The following is a 23,132-nucleotide window of genomic DNA, read 5'->3' as shown; positions in this document are numbered from 1 at the left end:
TGATATAGCGAATCCGAACGCTACATGTCACAATCTCAGTTTTTAGGCGTATCATTATGGGAGTGTGTGTTGTATCACTGTTGTATCACCTTTTCATGTAATTGTGACCCTTGTGACAAGTTTCTTATCTTTCTTCTCTATATCAACGTATAGCACTTGCCACTTTGTTGTATTACAGATTAATGATTCACATCATTACCGCTTTGTAACTAGGCATAATGGGCACCGTTTTATTAAAAGATAAAATCGATTTTAAATTTCCTTACCACACAGGCTGCCATAGACTTACAGTTGAAATCAACTTTATAATCAATTTTAACTCTTCATAAAACAGGGCCCTGGTCATGTTGAAAATGTGAACAATGTCGATTTGACTATGAGAGATATTCATTATATGTTATTATGCCATTTCCTTGCTTTAAATGAGAATTGACGTTCTTGTCTCTCTCAGACGGGGACGTTCGTCTGGTTTCAGGCAATTCGGTAGACGAGGGACAGGTCGAAATCTACCACAACAACGAATGGGGTACGGTGTGCGACGATAATTGGGGCATGAACGAGGCAAATGTTGTTTGTCGTCAACTCGGCTACCAGTACGCCCTGAGACCCACCTACGCTTCGGAATTCGGCCTCACGACCAACCCGTACCAGGCGATTTGGTTGGACAACGTCGTGTGTTCGGGTTACGAGGCGAAGTTATCCTACTGCAGCCATCGAGGATGGGGCGTCACAAACTGCGTTCATAACGAGGACGCGGGTGTCGTCTGCGCAAGTACATCCGGTAAGAAATGATTTTTAATTGTTATTATCATTTTGAATCTATTGATTTTGAGCCCTTTCAGATTTGCTTAGAAACACGTTCCGTGCCAATCGGGTACATAATTATAAAGAACATAACAGAGTTGAATATTTAGTTTCCCCGCCGACAGTCGTTGCCCGAACAGGTTTCTAAAAATCAAGTTTGGTCGGTTTTGCTTTGCTCTGTTGTCAGCTTTGAGTGCGCGTAAAATGGAGCATGGCTCGCATTATTTTGCATGAACTTGAACCGCCGTGGACTGACTTAACATTCCCTGACTTCCAAAGTTTGGAACATGCTTTAGATTTAGATTTTGTGATAACAAACATGCAGTCATTGCAAGTGTGAAATCTCATGTCCCTTCTCTGTGTTGCTCAAAACGCACCAGATTACAATGCGGGACGTATTTTTCAGTGTGTGTATGTGGGAAGGGGGGTCGATGGCACCTCACCCATGCACCACCATCTGCTTCGACTGGAAGAGTTCTCTGGACAGAGTGCAACCCTCAGAAATTCATGGGTTTTGTTGTATTTCTTTTTTCGATTTTCCTTTTTCGGCAGAGCCATAAGTGCAGGTTTACCATTCATTCATCTTTTCTTTATTTTGTTGTTATTACATCAGATTCTCAAAGTCATGTAAAGTATTTGCGTATATCTTTCGATGAGCAAAGTGAATTGAAAACGTTTACCAAGACAGAGTCACGTGGTTTTGTTTGTTTGTTTGTTTGTTTGTTTGTTTTTATGCATATGACGTGCCTAGATATGCTTCATATAAGCTAAATGTATTGTCGAGATTCTTACTTCTGGAAGGCCGCCCAACTCGGGAATTTTGGATATTTCCGTTACTCTTCGGCAATCGCGTGTACACAATATAGACGCAATGCCCATGCTACGTTTACACCATGTGCCCGAAACGTAGTGCGCCGTGGGATTTGATTTGATTTATTTCTGCATTTTTCACTAAGTATATACAACGTAACAAACAATTTTCCAATACTAATCACATTATTTCCAACACAAAATGAATATGATTATAATCATTTAAAATAATGAAATATTGTATCGGTGAATTATAATCATACAAAAACAATTGGAAAATCACATTGCTTGTTCAATCGAATTAATACATACAAAATACAGGAGACCGTCGTCTTAAGGTGAAGCTTGAGTTTGATGGCGGCCTCTGGAAAAGCACATGGCTTGTACTTCTTTACAAATCATTTGATACATATCAAATTGTATAACCGAGTAGGGTATCTTCAAAATACACCAGTACAAAGGTGAGTTAAGGTGCAAGTGCATATTATGTGCAGTTTTGTTGTTTTATTATTGTTAATGCTAATTTTTCAAAAACCAGGTGGATTAATTTTCATTAAAAAAAAAAATGATACGCATAATCTCGGGATCTTCTCCATCTTCCCCTCCGCAGTCAAGTTTGTTTGTTTGTTTGTTTGTTGTTGTTTTTTTAGAGCAGTGAAAACATATTTCTAATGTGCTTGCACCGATATATATATATATATTTTATTATTTTTTTTTTTTGCACATACGCATTAGAAAATCGAATGACTGGTTGTGTGAAAAGCGCTGTTGTTTTCAGTTGGGTTACGCCGAAAATGCGAAGTATTACAGCCCCCTCCCCCCCCCCCCCCATCAACAACAACAAAAACAAAACAAACAAGCACACAAAACACAACAAGAGAAAGAAAAAAAAAAAGAATCGTCGGAAGTGTGACAGTCTAAGAGCATTCCCAATCGTGGTTACTTCGTGTTTGTTTGTTTTGTTTGTTTGTTTGTTTGTTTGTTTGTTCGTTGTTTTTTTTTGCATAATCGATCAAGTATACTCGTGCAACAGCAGTGTTCACCGATCTTCCGCGCTACGAGTGAAGCGTATGGAACTTGTTGGAAAATGCGTTGATTTCTGTGGCACGATAGATAATCAAGTAACGTTTTACCCATAGGCCTAGCTGCAATGCTGAACGGGGAAGGTTCTTCTGAATAAAAGCCGTTTGCATACGATTGAAATTATTCTGCACTTTTTATCTAAAAATACTCCAAAATAACTCATCAACCTGGCAAATCGTGTCAGCCAATAAGTTTCTTGATAGACCCTTTCAGTGTATCGTTTCAAGCTAAGTCCACATAGTGCGAAAAATGAATAGTGCTCTCCTATGTGACGTATAAGAACTATATTCTGGGCTTTTAAAAAGACTTGCTAAGATCTTTCGCGGCCTGTTCCGGTGGGATCTGTCCTGTGACGTGTCTCATCGTGCACGTTTATGATCAAGGTTTGACACGCTCTTAATGATTCTGCCAAGGCTTTCTTAGGATAAGATGGGGACATCTTGCAGCTCCGGAGCACGTATACGCCCACGGCAAGGCCTCCCAAACAAAATAGCAATCTTTCTAGACGATCTCGGTCATCATGGACACCCAAGAAGAATTTACTATGAACAACAACAACGCAGCAGCTCTACTGTGATTTTAGCAGCGACTGCTTTATCAACCGTTGAAAAAGAAAATGACATTGTAATCTTATTCTCAAATAATATTCACCGTAGATTTTGTGAGAATAACCTTTGCAGAAATAATGATGGCTGCAACTCGACCAAACCAGAGATACTTGTAGTTGATTGCAGCCCACGTACGTTCACAAAACAGATGAGAAATTATAAGGCACTGTGTCCTCGTAGTTTGTTTGTTGTTTTGTTGTTGTTGTTGTTGTTGTTGTTTAGTCAATATAAAGAGCACTTGACTTACCTCTTCAAGAGGGCAGGAGGAATCGTATCCGTCTCGTGTTATCGTACCTGTGTGTGTGTATTTCCGTGTCTTTAATCTTATTCTATTGTAAGTTCGATGTATTGAGTAGCCCACATTCTTACAAGCTTGTTTTTTTTTTTTTATGTGGGTCCCTCTTATGTATTGACGCTATTATTTTGAACAATATTTATTAGTTTACCAATAAATCATAAATATTTTTTTAATACATTGTACACGTGTACGTTTTGTTTCTTTTTAATCTGTATCGACAACAATAATATATCAGTGAAAATAAGATTTCATTTGAATTGAATTGTATATGTCAGTAACAATAAGTAGAATGTGTTTTTGTTTTCTTGAAAATAGTAAGTTTTGCGTGACTACATATTTGTATTTTTATAACGTTTTCCATATAAAACTTTACAAAAAATGTGTAATCTTCTAGGTGGATAAGGAATTGTCCAATTTTCCCCAAACTTTCAGTGATTATATAGTGTTTTACTAATATTGCTACATTCATTCAATCCACGTGCATAAAGGGATCGTATAGTTTTGGTTGAGACTTAACTTCAGGTTTTCATCATTTTTTTGGTGAGATAGTGAGAAACCTCTTATGAAATATGACAGAGTATGTAATTCCAAGAGTGATTCAATGTTTATTTGATGAAAAATGGTTTTGAAATGGACGAGATATCCAAAACAGAGCGATCCTAATAAAGTGTGGGACCCACATTATTTTAATTACGATCGTTTTGTTTTACTTTGTTTTGGGATGTTTCAGCTATTCCAAACCCGATTTTTATGAAATAAACTTTGAATTCCTCTTAAAATGGTATGCTCTGTACTGTTTCATATCCCTATTTCTCCACCAATACTGTACTATCCCTAACTGAGTTTCGTTCCCCTTCAACTTGCTCCATAGGATACGAAGGGCAGATACGCCTGGCTGGTAGTTCTTCGAGGGACCGCGGTCGTGTGGAGATCTACCACAACGGCGAATGGGGCACAGTGTGTAACGACGGTTGGGGATACAACGAAGCCAAGGTGGTGTGTCGTCAATTGGGTTACGTCGGTGTCGCGGACTCGTTCGTTTACTACGGACCCGGATACGGACCCATTCACCTGGACAACGTCATCTGCTCTGGCTACGAGAACGAGCTCTCGCAGTGTGTCCACAATTCATGGGGTTACAATAACTGTGATCATTACGAGGATGTTGGCGTACGCTGTTCCAATCACAGTGAGTATTTTCTGTGATCCGTCACATTTCATTTTGTGGATAGAGTGGTGCAAAAATGTATATCCGGTGCATGAATTTGAATAATGACCCGGTCAAATGGCGTCAATGTGATGTCATAAATCAATCAAACTTGAATTGTATTTGAACTGAGCTCCCCTCCCTTCCCTACCTATAGTTATTATTTTCCGATGTAAAAACTTGAATCCGTATTTGAGCTAAGCTTCCCTTCCTCCCCTACCTTGTTATTCTTATTTTCCAATAGAAAGCAATTCACTGTTATTACACTGTACCAGGTTAAATTCGAAACCAATAGAAACCAATTCACTGTTATTACACTGTACCAGGTTAAATTCGATAGAAATGCAAATAGCTACAACTACTGAACAATATAAGAAGTCCCAAACCTCTGGTGGATGATATGGAAATGATATAATGACGTTTTGTATCTGTATAATCACCCAATTTTCAGCCGGTATGCAAGCCTGGCTGATATCGGTCATCGTCATCAGTTCCATCTTCGGCTTCGTGCTCGTTGCGGCCTGTATCGGCACGATGTGTTCATCGAAGAAAAGGCGGAAGCAGCAGACTGAAACCGCTGTCGTGGAAGTCGGCGGGAACCCTACGGCAGTCACGGCGATGGTGGCCTCCCCAGCTGTTCAGCCCTACCCACCGACGGGTCCCGCGACGGCCACGGTGCCTGGCGCCCCACCACCGAGTTACAACATGGCCATGGTCCAGCCGGCGGTCCCTGCTGGACAGCCGCCGGTGATGATGGCTTCCTATGCTTATCCTCCCCAACCTCAGGATGGAGCAACTGCTCCAATCCCGCCGGGTGTCACTGACAACAAGACCCCATATCCGCAGTAAAATGTAGTGCCAGTGTTGAGAATTTACTGTTCACACGATTTCTACTTGCGTGATCATAACACCATTATATACAATAATTTCAAAGGGGATCTTTTGAAATACCATTCGAGTATCTTTTTTTTTTCCTCAAGCGGCCAATCAAATCACTGATCATCAGAATCAAAACCTACAAACAACTTAATTGTTGAATTAATAAGACCATCTGTACATTATCATTTTGTACTTCTCATCCCCCTCTTCTTTCAAAAAAGAAAGAAAGAAAGAAAGAAAGAAAGAAAGAAAGAAAGAAAAAGAAGTCAAAAGACATACGCTTTATACACTCCTATGCACTGATGTAATTAAAGCGGGCGTATGAACCAAGGCCCCGGAAAAAAATTATCTAAAAAAAAAAAACACACACAAAAAAAACACAAAACAGCGCATTGCGTATGCGAGCAAAACGTCTTAGACAACACTAAAAATAAGAGGTGAGTTTTGTCACACAATGTAAAAAGTGTTAGTACGCACTCACACACACACATACTAAAACAGCAACAAAATGTGGCATATCTCTTCAATACGTAATTTTGAAACAAGAACAATCCACAATGATTTCAATGATTCTTGAGTCGGTTTATAGTGTAGGCTCCTACGCTCTGTTGTATTTTTATATCTTATAATCATTGTCATGTGCTATGTAATGTTGAATACACTACGATTTAAAAAAAAAAGTCTCTGACATGATTCCTAAAATTGCGTAGATCTAGCACAAAGAAGAGTGGTAATCATGCACTTGTTATGCAGTTTCCAAGCCGATACTCTTTCAGAAGAATGCTCACGATTGTGATAGTTATTTTGAACACACATCGTATTTTAACATAAGAATTTAACATTCCTGTGAACAAGACAGTTAAAAGAACATGTTTCCTGAGGAGCCGTGTATCTACACTATATGTATTATAAACCATACAGTCATTGCCACTCGTTGTGTTTGCACTGTGTTTGATGATAATTTTGTCCTTTCCGCTCAGGGCCGGAATAGTGGAACGTTCATTTTATAATATGTTCACGTTGGTTTGATGGATAAAGTAAAAATTAAAAAGTCTCAACTTATAGTAATATCGGACATGAACTACAAACATGTGAAACAATAAAGTGTCACGTTCATGAGTCTAAAATGTTTACCTGTATAGCAGCACTTTTGCCTTTATCATTAAGGGCCTCCGACATTCCAAATTTCCAGCCCTTATATTTTACCTCAAGCTGTAACTTACCATGGTAAAACGGAGTACTTTACTTACCATAGCACTATGACAAGACCGCCGTTTTATGCACATCATGGATATATCAAATACAATTTTGAATACGCGACAAAAGCTTTTACTTATTTCCGAATTTGTATAAAGCACTTTTACAAAATATATTGTACAGACAATAAGCCAGTTCGGGGTTAGCTCATGTACAGATGGGTACAAATGACCTTTCTTCTTTCTCAGTTGATAGGCACTTCACTAGTCTTCAAGCAACAGAATGCATTAGCTTGCCCAACGTAACAATTCAGGGAATTCATCAGTCATGTTCAAACGAAGGATGTACTCGCGTAGACCAGGTGATCAGAATGATCCATTAAGTGACACTTCGGAAAACATCTATCTATTTTGCACTGAATGCAATGACAATTCTTCTTCTATTGATATTGCCAAGTACTGCTTTTGCTCCCAGGTGGATGTGATAGCAAGCACCACTTTAATACAAGGATTACTTGAATAATCATTGCATCACAGATGCTTGTCTCAGTGAATTTAAAAACCAACATGCTCTGCTGGTACAAATGACCTTTTTCGGCACATGCTCAAAGTGGAACCCCGAACTGGCTTATTTTTGTCGAGTGCAAAGACATGTCTTACATTCGATGATAAGCTATCTAGAAGCTGTTTAAATCCTGGAAAAAAACCCAAATATACATGCGATTTGATATCTCTTCATAAAACATGGAATAGGGCATTTATGAAATGAGAATTTTTGTATGGAGAATTTATATAAGCCCATACCTTGGTAGATGGAAATATTTTTTTTTTTTGTCAAACATTTAGTTGTGCTTTGTGTCACTTAAAAACAAATTTATTTCTTATCATATTCTGAATCTTTAGTTATCTTGCACAAATTGCAAAAAAAAAAAAAAAAAAATACAGTGTCATGAGGACCCGAGTACTACTATGTTACAAATAACGTCGTTTCTTGTACTTCATAGTCATGTTCTACTTCTTACCAGCATTCCTTCTTTTGTCAAATATAGTGATGAATGCAAGTGAGATAAGTCTTTCAATAAGAATCATTATGACTCTCTCTCTCATAAAGAAAAAAGAAACCCGAGTGAAAATGTCCACTCTTGAAGGAGTGAATAACAGAATTGAGTGAGTTTAGAGTGAAATTGGAGTGAATTCTGAGTAAAAATGTTTATTTTAACTAATTTTGAGGGATCACTAAAAGATTTTTTGAGTTATCCCTGAGGTCACTCCAAAATAAGTTAAAACACATATTTTCACTCCGTTTTTGTTTTTTTGTTTTGTTTTGTTTTTTGTTTTGTTTGGTTTTTTTTTTTTTTTTTAGAGAGAGTATGTATTCAAAGAATTTATATTCACAGTAGTATGATGATGATGAATTTTGATATCAGTGAAAGTGATTTGGTTGTGAGTACGGGGCGTAATAATATGAGATTACGGGCTTTGCGAATAAAATGGGAAACAATAATTCCTGGCATGCTTTCCAAGTTCATTTGGCCGGGTATTACAATTCTCGGTGTCACCAATACATAGGTGCCGTGCGCAGAGGAGCGTTTTAGATGCATTATGGGATAGCTCAGGAGAAAAACTTGCCCCGGTTTTTGGTTGCACATAGTACATGCGCTCAGATCACGTTCACCAGTGGGTATTTTTTGTTGACGATTTCTTCGCTTTTCAACATTACTCGTACTGTGACCAGCACATTGAAGCCTTGCAGTAGTGAATCATGACCGTAGTGACCACAAATCGGCAAAATTTATAAACTTGCAACTCTTTTAAGCTGAGTTGCAAGAAAAAAAAGGGGGGGGGGGTAACAACGGAAACGCAGACAAATACATGGTAACTCCCCTGTTTTCTGCGCATTGGCGATACCGAGAAGTACTATGCAACCTTCGGGCAACAAGAAACAAAGACCAGCAAAGCTGATTTTGATGTTGGTTCAGATGCATCTGGCAAAACAAAGCCATCACATAATATTGTGAGAACATTATACACGGTAATAGGCATAATGAGCTACCATCTGCCATGATTGACTGGTGCGATAATGGTATCAGCTTCCCCATGAGGAAATGAAAAAATAATGACCATGATGACTTTCCGTTTGATGGCTATTAATGGCGTCCTTCAAGCTAACCATGATTTCGTTGTTTGTTGTAAATGTTTATAGATGTTGAACCGCGATCCAAAGAGTTCGTTGAGAATAAAAAGATGAACCCAGAAGGAAAACGTGTCACACAAAGCAGTCTCTCGTTATGAGTAGTCATTCAGATTATTACGTAATAACTCTGAAATGCCATCGCCTGCAGAAATAATGCAGAAATGCGGAGGAAGACCTAGAATGTAAATCATTGCCTATAGGAACGTTCAAATGTCACTATGTGGTAAATGGTCAAAATGAGCCCATTATTACACATCAATAGTTTGAGATTTTACACAACAACTTTATGTATGTAATATGTATGTGTGTGTGTCCTGAAAAAAAAATAAGAAAGAAAGAAAGAAAAAACAGAAAAAAAAATGAATTCCCAACCTGTGATGTTCCATTATAAGAAGCATTTCTCGCGTTTTCTCCACAGTCTCACGCTGTCCCGTCTTTTGATTAATTCAGTGTCCCATTCTTACAGATGATTTTGTCTAATGATAGTAATCAAACATTCTTACTGAGTTTACTGACTGCAAGGGCATCATGCTCTGTATGGGTTGCTCGTCATCACTGCTTGCCAAATTGACCAAATTGGTTTTCAATTTCCGCAGTTTCTACTTGATATTATTTATACGTAATTAACCAAAAGTGATATACTTGCGCGTCATCATATCAAAGAGTACTCTCTAAAAAACAAAAAAAGAAAAAAAATGAGCGAAAATATTCACTCTTGAAGGAGTGAATACAAAAAAGAGTGAATATTGAGTGAATTTTGAGTGAAAATGTTCATTTTCACTCATTTTGGAGTGACCTCAGGGATCACTCGAAGATTTTGGAGTGATCCCTGAGGGCACTCTGAAACGAGTGAAAATGGACATTTTCACTCAAAATTCACTCCAGATTCACTCTTTTTTGTTATTCACTCCTTCAAGAGCGAATATTTTCGCTCGATTTTTTTTTTTAGAGAGTACGAGTGATTTTGTCTGGTGGCTCTGTTGCCCCCCCCCCCCCCACCTCCAAAAAAAAAAAAAAGGCTTACAATGGATTGTCTCTCTTTGAAATGCAACTGCCGTCGCAAAGGGCAAAGGTAAAGGCAAAGATCGTTTTGGGATTTTGATACCAAAGTAGGCGTACTTTGGAAAGAGAGCTATTTACGTGATGCTTCAGTTTCAGTTTAGTTTAGTTTCAAATTTCTCAAATAATATATAAACAGTACTTTGTGATGACACAAAATGGATAACATGTACAAGACAGATCTCATTAGAATAAACTGAGCAGAGAGAGAAAGAAACATCAAGGAATCCTACGAAAAGCTAAAGTTTGTAAGAATTGCAGGATTCCAAGTAAAAATATATGCATACCAAATGATTCGAAACTGACCAACAACAAAAATTCGCATGAAAGCACAACAACAACAGCGGAAAAGCATCTTTGTTTATCATTGTTTGACTGTGGATAATTTACTTACATGAGACGAAACATATTTCGTCTATACTGGGATATTTGAATTGAATTAAAACCACATAGTCACGGTTAGGGATGTCGTATCATGCATGATAAAACAATGTTTTAGAACGTAAAGGCACTGAATGATTAAGTAATGAGGTACTTTTACTATAAAGAATAGGAACTGATTTGCCAGAAATGTCACATAATGAGCTAAAACAACTTTCAGCGCTATATGAAATTAAAGAAACAGAGTAAAGAAAAAAAAAACACCATTACTTTTGGATAATCAATCACTGTCAATAGATCAAACAAGCAACAATGCAAAATGTTGGCTTTTCACAATGGTCAGGACCGGCGCTCGGGGGAAGGGGGGGGGGGGGGGGTTAAGGCCCCCTTTTTTGCATAATACATAGCAATACATGTATTATAGGTTTAAACCGTGTGGCATCTCTCACCCCCCCCCCCCCCCTCCCCCCGACCTTTTTTTTTTTTTTTTTTTTTTTTACCCCTGAAGTGTCATCATAAAAGTGCGGTAAAAAAAGTGCGGTAAGTTTTTATTTTTTTTATTTTTTTTTTTGTTCGTCAGCCGATCAACCCCAAAAGTGGCACCAGAAAAGTGTGGTTAGGGTATCTTTTTATGTTTTATTTATTTATTTATTTATTTATTTATTCATTTATTTATTTATTTATTTATTCATGCATGCATTCATTCATTTATTTTCATGTTTACCAGTTTGTCAAACACCGTAGGGCCACTAGAAAAGTGCGGCAAGTCTTTATCAAAATCATTGATAAGGCCCGGAAGTAGCACCAGGAATATAAACTGCCCCCCTACTTTTATGTTTATTAATGTCTTATATCATTTCGGTTTATAACACCACATATTTAACTCTGCCATTGCATGCATCGTCTGCCTCATCGGAGACGCGCCATTCATTTATATATATATAAAAGTTTGACATTCTTACAGAAAAACTAGTACTGAGAATAAGAGCAAAACGTTTCTTCAACTTGTTTTCCTTCTGTGAAAAGACCTATCTTCAAAGAGAGCTCTCGAATTCAGCTCAAAAAGATAGCTACAAACTCACTCCGCTATATTATGGACTAGAATTAAGAAAGAACTTATCTTGATATCCTACCGTTTCAACTCCAGTGAGACGTGCGTAAAGTGAAAATTTTCCCCAGCCCTTGACGATATTACATTACCGAGAAAAGTCGGAAAGCTGTAAATGAACTCGATGCTTGCACCGTTCAAATACCACCAATAGAGACACGATGCATTTTTCATTTTTCAGTGAAAAGCAGACATCTAACAGCATACTTGAATAGACACAAGATCAAAATGTATTCTTTGCAACGTTGCTTTTTTGTTGTTGTATGAATATCTTTGCCCGTAAGAGTCAACCTCATCAGAATAAGTGCAGAATATAAAATGTAGAGATAACTTCATTGCTCCCCATTAAGCAGCTTATCTCGGAGTTAGATGTGAAATACCGGAGATAAGCCTCTGTATAGACATTTTTTTCTGTCATATACCGACAAGTAAAAAGATGTGGGAGACTGTTACTATATTGTTCTTCATTCTAAATATTAGAAATGACCACGCAAATAATTTATTCCACGTCAACAAGAAGTCATGGCGTATTGACAGACTTACTTTGATATAAGGGTGAGTTGCTTGTCACCGTTTTTCCCTATTTTCCTTATTCAGCTTTTAAGAGCATCTTCCATTGAGTCAAGACAAGGTTCTGTTCTGATAGGAGCCAAGGCTCAAGAGGTAATATTCATTCGATTTAATCTGATTAGGGAGGAAGCTGCTTTAAATTTCTGACAGAAATCAGCCGATGTATTACGTAAGTTCACATCTCATGAAAGTTTTAGATTTTTAACGGCCTTGATAACTTTGTGCCATTACAAAGTAAGAGGGAATTAATGCAATAGATAGGTGCAGCATGCAAAATAAAAGCTGGTTGTAGATTTATGACATGCTTTTACATATCGCAGTCGACTGGGTTTATTCTGCGAGACTCAATATATTTCATTTTAGCTTGCACACAAACTTCATTTGTAACATACATCCACAGATCAAGGAATAGTACAGATCAAGGAATAGTAACAAAAAATATTTGAAAATTCAGTGTAAACAGATTTTAGATGTATGTTATTATGAACAATGTTCTGATTTCGTGCCATTATTTGCATACCCAAGTATTTTAATGTATTCTCAATTTGTTGGTAATGAAATAAAAACAACTTAAACTTGAACTAAAACAGTCTACAGTGTGTCATATTCATGTTGGAATATCAAGATAATAGGCCGAGAACTTAAAGAAAGGCAGATGCTTGCGGGGTAGGTCCTTAGAAGAAAAAAGTTGAACTCACTCACACACGCATACACACACTGCACGCAAGTACATCTGAACACACATACATGTACACACACACACACATACACACACACACACACACACACACACACACACACACACACATATATATATATATATATATATATATATATATATATATAGGTATATCATGTATATTAATGGATAAGATTTGGCAGATGCATGTATATTTCACACTCACTGACAGTGTTATTGTCAAAGGGCAAAGGGTAAACTGATAGCTGTATGGGCCCTTTTATCGTTTATGGATTACAGATAAATATATAGGCCTACATATTTATATAAGTTCTAATAATTTCCTTTTTAGGGGGCTAAGATTTAAAAAAAAATGAAATAGAAACTATTGTGATCGGGTCAATGGTGAATTGCAACTGTCTGTACTGTTCGCAGTTTTGTACTCTTAGGACTCCTTCTCATAAGATTTGTATTAGGGTCTATTTTGCATTATTACAGGCCCGACTCATAAACGCCTGCGTCATGTAACATTATACAATAAAATGAAAAGGTGAGAAAACACTTCAGAACATACTGCACATTTAATATCTTTACATTATGATTATGGAGATGGATTTTCAAATGAGTGTGATTGGCAGAAATTAATCAAAAGATCCAAACAAATAGTACACCCATTTTTTTTTTTTTTTGGGGGGGGGGGTGTAATTACAGTATTATTTTTGTCATTTTTTTTTTCCATTTTAGATTGTCTTCATCATATACTGTGAACAGAAAACTAAAGTTTGTCGAAAGCTAACGAGAAACTTGATCTTATTGGAGCATCTAGAAGGAAATCAAATTCGAAAACGCATGCGCGCGGTTAGAAGAGCACAAGCATGGACAAGTTATATCCCTGATCTAACAGAGCGCGAACGCACCTCATCTGATGGAAACCCAAGCAGCTTATTGGTCAAGGAAGAACGGAAGAGCAGTATACTGTACTCGGTCGTCTCACGTCTTGATATGAACTGCCGGCCTGACGACAAAACGCTTGGTGAAAAAAATAGTGTCTCTGCGGCAAGAGCGCCAATAAAGAGCGAAAGAAAAGGGAGAGTTGATTTCTCTGAGGATCACTTCAACGCTTCGACGACATCGTGCAGGGTGTAGTCCACATCTTATCAATCCCAGGCAGCATGAATATGACGTCCACAGCTGTCATCGAGACAGTCAGTTTCGTGGATTTCCCAAACGAAACGGGACATGAAGTTGACGATGGCGGCTATTCCGGCGGCCACGGTGGACACGGATACCCCATCATACCCGAAATCGCCCTTGTCATTCTCAGGTTCGTCAAAATTTTCGTCGACAGCGTCGGTATCGTTGGCAACACCGCGGTCATCATCCTGGTCGTGTTTTGCCGGGACCTGAGGACGACGGCTAACTACCACTTTCTAAACATGGCGCTGGCCGATGTCGTGCTTCTGCTCGAAAATATTTTGACGCAGATCAGCTACCTCATCAATTATGACATCTTTTCATCGTGGATGTGCGTGCCTAACTACCTGCACACGGTAAAGTCCTGTATCAGCTTTCATCGTTTACAATTTGCTTATTCCATTCAGTTCATGATCCTCGCTGCTAAGTAAACCTTTATTATAAATCATATTATTGATTTATCTTTTGTTAAGCATAATTATATGCATAACGTTGATGCTGGAAACTATTACAGTTTGACACACACATTTGTTATGCTGTTGTTATTACAGAATAACACAAGATTCAGCATGTTGATACTCGCCAAATATAAGTCCACTCTTATGAATAAATAGCTCAGTAATAGCCATACATGTTGGCACTTTGATTTTGTCTTTGTTGTCAAAATGGAAAGCACACATTTGCATTATGCTTACTTATCTTTGTCTGCTTTGTCGAGCTCTTGCAATTCCATTTTCTTATCAATTTTTACTGTTTCTCATATTGATATTTCAAGTGTATGTGTACATTAGATGCAATAAACTTGATGAATTATGATACTAGGGTATACTAGAAGGAAGCTAGCTCCGTGAAATCCTCAGGGTGGGATTTCACGGAGCACGCGAACGATTGCGCAAGATTAGTTTTCGGCTTCATTGTCAGAACACATTCGGAGAAAAACTTTTCCGAATGTTGGATTCTGTCATTCGCGTCCTTCGCAAATCGTTCGCGTGCTCCGTGAAATCCCACCCTCCGGATGGATGTATCATCTCCGGCATATCTTTCGTCAAATACGAACTATGATATTAATTTCCCACTTTTTTTCAGGGTTTTTATAATCATATTAACATGCGTTATCAGATAATATTTCTTGGACCCCATGGAAGAACAGATCTATCATGTTGATAGATCTGAAATGGGCTATCCACCGTTACATGTTATCATCATTGTCCCATGTCAACTTGTTTTCATTGTATTTTGACACTTCAATCTTGATTCATGTTTTAGTTATGTCATGTTCAACACTGTTTATCTTGTATATGATTTTATTGTTTCGGAAATAAAACAAACAAACAAACAAACAACAACCTTTTTTTTTTCAAGTTTGCAATATACTAACATGCGTTTAACAAAATGATATGTATACGATTGTACTTTGTATCAATCTTTCTTTTTTTTTCGTTATATAACCGAATGTATCATAGCATATCATGCTATCATTTTTATTTGAGTAAAAAAGTAACCACCTCTAAGGTACTTCCCTATTTTTGCACACAAAACATAATGTAATAATGATAATGTCACAATAGATTTTTTTTTTAATACATCCCTACACGACCTCCAAAAATTTTTGTTGCCAAGATATTACAACATTGCAACAACTTCATGTAAAGAAAATAACACTTTCATTGTTTTCATTTGTATAGAAAACAAGGAAATCAATAATAGATTTGGTGTGCAGGTTGATTTTGTTTAATGTCAACTTACAAAACTGAAAATCTCAAAACTTTAATGAGTGATCCTTTACTGGAGAAAATATTTTTCAAATTAAAATAAGCAAGATATCAAGAAGATATTAAAGTATAATAAATTGCCGACAATCTATATGAGCAAAGCGGGTAATATTAATGTCACTGAACATAAAGATACAAAAGTGAATCCTTTTAACCACACCAGAAGGCAAATAAGTGCATTTAGGCCTAAATATGATATTTTTCGGTCCGTTCCCGGATTATGTTGCAGATGACAGTCCAGACGTCCTCCCTGACCCTCTCGGCCCTGTCTATTGACCGCTACAAGCTGATCGTCCATCCACTGAAGAACCTGCAGGAGCGGACAACCATGTCTGTTCTCTCCTCCCTTGTCGGAGTGTGGCTGCGTAAGTGCACACTGAAAACTGCCGACTGAGCTACACTGAAAAACCTAGGTCAAGCAATCAGGAGGTCTCGGGTTCGAATCCCGATGGAAACCCTTTTTCTTTGCTCAAAGTTTCCTCTATCTATCCTTTTATTTTGTTCTGGTCAGTTTTCCCTAGACGTTTGTTTACATTATACATAAAAAAAAACTGCATCACTTCGCCGATCCTTCGCATTATCCCAGAGTTGATTTACATCATTGAATTAATGTGTGGGACACATACACACATTATAGCTTCTGACCACCCGAGCTAAGAGAATCAAGGGTTATGTGACAAACACTGTACTAGGGCTTTCTGTAGGTTATTCGGTAGGGCACCGGTCTAGCAATCAGGAGGTCTCGGGTTCGAATCCCGATGGAAACTCATTTCTTTGCTCGAAGTAGTCACGATTCACCATGTGTTTCTGGTCAGTTTTCCCTTTGTTTCTTTACATCTTCAATTCAATTTGCTTTCTTCAATTCAATTTGCAAATCATCTTCAATTTTCAAAACGCATCATATGCACAAGGACAAAATAGATACACTGGAACTGTTTAGCATTTGAATCATTATTTTCCTTCTGTATTTTTTTTTTGCTTTTTTTTTTCTTATTCATTCAAAATGAATATGTCTCCCTAAGTAGATAAGAAATCAACAGTGATTGGTGAACTATAGCGCTTGTCACACCCTAAAACAGTGCTATACGAATATCAAGATTAGACATAATTATCCATATATTCATATGGATGGGCAATCAAGGTGTCGCAAACTCAGGGATATCATGATACAAGTGTAATACGAAACGTGTTGATACTATTCTCACTATTATCTGGGGGACGTCACACCGGTTTATTCAAAAAAAAAATGTGATTTCGTAATTTATTATTATTATTTATTTCGTGGGTCGTTACATGGCTATTTTCGGTAACTTTAATTCGGCAAAAACTCGGTAACTTTGGCAATTTTTTTTATGTTTGTATTATGATAAGGAATCACACACACACACATACATATAGGTGTATATTATATATGTATATAATTATAAGAAGAACGAGTCTCAAATACGCCATGGATCCAACAAGGTTTTTTATTTACAAAATTTCCAGCCTGCCTCAGGCCTTCGTCAGTGTAGTGTATATATATATATATATATATATATATATATATATATATATATATATATATATATATAGTAGTTGAGCTAATGACGGGCCGAAAGCTTGACAAATAAAAGGGAGACTAAGATCGAGAGCAACGTCCCGCCTCAGTCCAATTTCTTTCAACTATATGCATCCAACAATGCGGCACCGCGTACGTTCGGGACCCAGGGAACTATTTCTCACATTATATATAGTAGTATATATATATTATATATATATCTTATATTGTAACTTTTACAATATATTCTAAACATATAATTTTTATATATTTTATTAATATATTTATGTAGATATATAATGTATATATTGCATATACTATATACAGTAATATATAATATATATTATTATATATATTACATATATATAGTGTAGTGTAGTATATATATATATATATATATGACAACAAAGAAAGTGAAAACTGACCAGGAACGAATGAGATATTAGTGACGACTTTGAGCAAAGAAAATGGGTTTTCATCGGGATTCAAACCCTAGACTTCCAGATTGTTAGACCGGTGCTCTACCGACTGAGCTATAATGAAAGCCCTAGAGCAGTGTTCGTGCCATCATGGTCTCATAAACCCTAGACGAACACTGTACTATAGAGCTTACCAGCATATCAGTATATATTAAAAGAAATACCTGTCTTAATCCTGGTTACAGTAATATGTCAAGTAGAGAAGGCCTTATTCAATCCCTTATCAGGCTAGTTTGATCATGGACCTGTATTGTAGGTCCATGGTTTGATAAAGAACGTGAAACAAACGAAAAAACCAAAAACAAAATGAATACACGCCAACAAATAGGACATTAAAAAACAAAGCATGTGGAAATATGCATTTTCACACTTTTAGCACAAAGTAGCAACCACACATACAATAAGCTAGTACGTGGTTCCACTTTTGCTCGTGAATGGAAAGAGTTTGGTATTAACATTCATGTTGAATTTTAAATTTAATGAGATGAGAATCTGTGATATATTGCTTATTCATGACTCTACCGACAAATCATGACACATGGTGCTTGCCAGCATATCCATCTCACATCAACAAAGTGTTCATAAAAGCCTAGTATTTGGAAATAATGATATAAAATGTTTGTTAGTGCAGTCAGTGGGAAAAAAAATGAAATTGATGGTTTCCCAAAGTGTTAATTGTCTGGACATTCTGGTCGCCTATACAGTAATAGTATCCGCAGATTTATTCTTTGTTTGAAGATGAGTTTCCCAATATTGCGTCTGACGAATCTATTGACATCACTTTGAAAGCGAGCGAAGTGCAAGGTCGTTTGGGAAACGTGCAACAATGAGCTGATTACCAACTGGCTTTTTAGATTGGGTGATGTTGTCACCTTCAAAGATCCCGCGACACTTCAGTCCAATTAAATGGAGACTTTCATAGGTTCTCAGAGGAGTTCCATTTCAATTTCTAGTAGTGATCATTGGAGGAAAATACATCTCTCTGTTCAAAAGGACATAACAAAGAATAGAGCAGCAAGTGAAACAAAGAAAACATACAGGTTCGTACATTATATTTTGACGAGATAGATGCAGTATAATTATGAAGTTTACCATTCTGTCTGATGATTTGATCGAGTGAAAGAGACCAGTTTACTGTAATGTGCGCAAATTTAGAGATATTTTTCGTCTAAGGGCGTTATAGGGGAAAAAAAAAGATATTTGGTAGAGTAAACCACCCAAAGTATTTACTAACTCTCCCAAATGAAGGTGGATTATGTGCATAGCCTTCGAATTCTATGCTGCTAAATCGATCAATGGATATTAAATTGAGAGCTAGATTTAGAAAATGCATTTCGCCGACATGAATGCGTTAATCTGTTGCTTACACTCTTTAATTGGCTGTGCCACCTTGCACGGAGGTAGTGTAGGACTTTGCAGAAAACATACCAATTTCATTGTTTGCATGTCTGTCTGTCTGTTTCTCAATCTCCAACCAGTGTCACTCCTTCTGCATGCTCCGGTACAAATATTTTCAACCCGGGTCGGAAAGTACTGCATGACGCTGTTGCCATGGAAACATGGCAGTCTCGTCTACAAGATCTACACACTGCTTGTGCTCTTCGTCATACCTGTCCTGATAGTCTCCTTCTGTAATTATCAAATCGCCAGGAAGCTGCGGCGAAAGCGACCAGGCATGTCGCATGGGACATCAGTAGTTACCTCCGCTGCCTTGTTCCAGCGTACTCATGACGTGGCCGTTTCAAACGCTGACGTTGAATTCCGGCCTCCTGCTTCAGAACCTGCCGTCCCAAGTGACGCAAAGCCATCGGCTGCTAAGAAACCTGGACGCGCTCGCAGCATGCGCCTGGTAATCACCGTGGCGTTACTTTACATTATGCTGTATCTCCCGTTTTACGCCTTCTACGCTGCATCAATCATTCCTAACGCCCTACCCCGGAAGCTGTACTACGAAGGCCACGTCTACGCGAGTCTATTGCTTCTGATCAACAGCGCCATAAATCCCTATATCTACGTGCTTATTGGCGGCAATTTCCGGCGCCAGATATGCCAGTTACTGCCGTGCTTACGTCGCAAGAAGACAGCGGACAATAAGTACATCGATGACTGTAGCAAACAAAATCAGTTCTCAAATGGTATCACAAACACCACTAGCCCGGACCTAGAGAAATCAGAATAGAGTCCAAAATATAATTCATCAAAATAGAAACTAACATTCCTCTGCACAGTGGAGAAGAAAACAGCAACGCTTTAATAAGAACAGCTTAAAGGGATCGTACAGTTTTGGTTGAGACCTAATTTCAGGTTTCTAACATTTTTTTTGGTGAGATAATGAGAAATCTCTCATGAAATATGAAAGAGCATGTAATTCTATGAGGAATTTAACGTTTATTTGATGAAAATTGGTTTTGAAATGCCTGAGATATCCAAAAAAGAGCAATTCTAATAAAGTGTGGGACCCACACTTTATTACGATCGTTTTGTTTTACTTTGTTTTTGGATGTTTCAGTCATTCCAAACCCGATTTTCATCAAATAAACTTTGAATTCCTCTTAAAATGGTATGCTTTGTACTATATTATAAGTTTTTTATTGGTATCTCGCAAAAAGTTAAAAGCCGAATTCTCATCTTCACCAATACTGTACCATCCCTTTAATCCGCAAGAAGATGAGACAACAAACCAAGACAGGAAACATACAAAATAAACAGGAGGTCAAAGATCTTTTTTGTCCTTCAGCAGCCTCTTTTGTGTCTCGATTTTGGACTAAATCGTTCGTCGGTATAAGGAACAATTCCTGATGGTGATGTAAACGTAGTCTTTGATACGCATGTTAGCATGCTGACAAGAAAGTTCCATGGCAGATCATTGGTCGAAGCAAGATGCCAGACATGAAACCACACGAGTGGGGCTCCACTACCAAACATTTCGCTGAAGTGATACATCCGCCAGCTTGACACAATAATCATGCGCTATAAGCAGCAATGGACTCGGGACTTACAAGTTACCATGGGCGTTTCATGCTTTGATGAAAATAGTTGGTTGGAAACATTGTTATTGCTTTATGACTTTTTGAGTAATCTATTGAGTAACTCAATGATCTGGAAAATCAGCAGAGACCAGCAGTTCATCATAGTTTTCTGTATAATATACAATATATCATATATAATGCATAATATAATATATAGTATATAGCATATAACATATAATATATATATAATTCATAATATATGATATAAAAAATGTACATATCATATACTATGATAAATCATCTTGGTAAGTAATGCATTTTTCTCTCTCACGCTCGCATTCAGATTTCTTCATTGTTTCTCTTTATATCCTTTTGCATTCAATGACTAAACACCCTTTGTTTTTTGTTTGTTTGTTTGCTTTTTGTTTTTGTTTGTTGCAATGCAGTGCATATCAGGTAAGAAGAAAGAGCGTGTATAGCACTACAACGATGGCAAAATCAGAGCGTTGTTATGATGTTGTTAGAAATAGTTCATGAAGCGACAATTTGCAAAGTTTGGGTATTTAAAAAAAAAAGGAATTACAAAACATTCGATCGGTCGCATAAAATTATCGTCGTGCACCAGAACTCTACAGTTAGGAACAGTCGTGATGTATTCTTAACTCCTGCAATTGATGTCATCATTTTATGCCTTGTGTTTTCAATACTTGATTGATTTAAGCAGTATCATCAGTATTCTGTAATTTCCGTGTTTGTTGTTCCTGTAAGCACAAATCACTTGTGTAACAATGGTGCATACTCTGTCATGATATTTGTATATTGTATATACGCTATATATAGGCCTATCAGTAATTGCAGTCACGCGTATAGTGTCGGATATTTTCAGTTTCAGTTCAGTTTCAGTTTCAGTTTATTTTATTTCGACACGGTCACTCACTTCAGCCAATGGCTGTTCCTCAGTGAGTCCGTGAAGAGGTAAAACAGATCAAAGTAACATGATACAACATTTTATACTTAGTATACATAACATGAGAGATAAAAACAAACACAATTATTATACACTGTAAAATCTACGACACATCAAAGAATACTACAATTTATACTGAAATAATACCATAAAATCACTTACGCATTAAAAGAAAAAAAATATGCATTTGTATATACAAACATGTGATAAATGAAAAAGAAACGACAAAATAAAAGAAAATAAAGTGGGACCATTCCAATATATAGACTTAATACACATACTCATCATAAAACTGCAAGTAATTATCTTAAAAATCCTACCTTTGTATAAAACGTATCTATTGCACTTTTGAATGCAGCTAGAGAAACACTTTGTTTAACATCGCTTGGCAAGCTATTCCACATTAGGGCACCACGATATGAGAAACTGCGTTTTTTAAAATTTGTGGTTGGTTTGGGTACATCTAGCTGGAGGGTTGTCTTCCTCAAACCATACAAATATTGTCTATTTTAGTGTATATATAGCCATATTATGAATACAGATATGATTGAATGATGTACTTGACGATTAATATGATACGCTGTGCACCATGGTTAAATATGCAGAAAAGAGACAAGCAAGTATTTCTTCATATACAGAATATGAAGAAACATCCTGATACACAGCTACCAACATAATATTATCATTCTCAAGGGGGAAAAAAAAAAGAACGAAGAGATTATTCTATAACATCGAAAGGAAAATATTGGCACTTAAATCAAATTTAGCAAAAAAAAAAAGTGTTCACTTCAAACCGTGATATTATTTTCTTATCTAGGATGAAGGAAAAAAAGCGTTCTTATGACTAAAACATATCAGCTGACGGCTTCTCATTTTTAAGGCGCATATACTATTACTTACCAGCATTCTGAATGAGCTGTATTAAGGTATGCCTTACGTACGTAGTCACCAAAAGCGTATAATTATGATAATCAGTGTCATGATGTAGGCATACAGATAATGTTATCAGAATAGATGTATTCTTAAATTGTTGAAACTTATTTGATCTGGGCCCCGTTGCAAGAAAGTTGCAATCAATTGCAAATAATTGCTAATTTTGAAATAACCATTCTGATTGGCTCAGGGTCTGCCCTATGAAGAAGACATACATGCAAAAATGATTTTGATTGGCCAGTGACAATCAGTTGCAAATTGCGTTTAAACGCAAAGTTTCTAGCAACGGGGCCCTGATCTATTCGTTTGTGTGAATTTGCAATAGGCCAATGTGATTGAATGAGTATAGTGCACATTACAGGGCTGTATACCGTATAGAATTAAACATTCTTCCCTCTTTCA

At 37.1% G+C, this 23,132-nt stretch overlaps 2 protein-coding genes across 2 annotated transcripts in view; both read left to right on the top strand.

Annotated features, from left to right (window-relative positions):
• Nucleotides 1-5,659, top strand: part of LOC140231128 (scavenger receptor cysteine-rich domain-containing protein DMBT1-like) — a 32,163-nt gene extending 26,504 nt beyond the window's left edge. The window contains exons 7-9 of the mRNA XM_072311280.1: nt 452-772; nt 4,475-4,792; nt 5,262-5,659. Of these exons, the coding sequence (XP_072167381.1) occupies nt 452-772; nt 4,475-4,792; nt 5,262-5,659 (1,037 nt within the window). The remainder of the gene's footprint in view (nt 1-451; nt 773-4,474; nt 4,793-5,261) is intronic.
• An 8,389-nt stretch (nt 5,660-14,048) lies between these two features.
• LOC140231127 (G-protein coupled receptor 54-like) lies at nt 14,049-20,040 on the top strand. The gene is made up of 3 exons (XM_072311278.1): nt 14,049-14,426; nt 16,072-16,207; nt 19,340-20,040. Exons 1-3 carry the CDS (start codon nt 14,049-14,051, stop codon nt 20,038-20,040), a joined length of 1,215 nt encoding a protein of 404 aa, XP_072167379.1.
• The last annotated feature ends 3,092 nt before the right edge of the window (nt 20,041-23,132 follow it).

The sequence above is a fragment of the Diadema setosum genome, chromosome 7 (genome assembly GCF_964275005.1).
Source record: "Diadema setosum chromosome 7, eeDiaSeto1, whole genome shotgun sequence".
Taxonomy (NCBI): Eukaryota; Metazoa; Echinodermata; class Echinoidea; order Diadematoida; family Diadematidae; genus Diadema; species Diadema setosum.
The sequence above is the reverse complement of the archived record's forward strand: the minus strand, read 5'-3'. Positions and strand labels throughout refer to the sequence as shown.

Coding starts and splice junctions, on each gene's coding strand:
- LOC140231127 (XM_072311278.1), top strand. CDS start 14,049: ATGAATATGACGTCCACAGCTGTCATCGAGACAGTCAGTTTCGTGGAT. Junction 14,427..16,071: donor TGCCTAACTACCTGCACACG/GTAAAGTCCTGT, acceptor ATTATGTTGCAG/ATGACAGTCCAGACGTCCTC. Junction 16,208..19,339: donor CCTTGTCGGAGTGTGGCTGC/GTAAGTGCACAC, acceptor ATCTCCAACCAG/TGTCACTCCTTCTGCATGCT.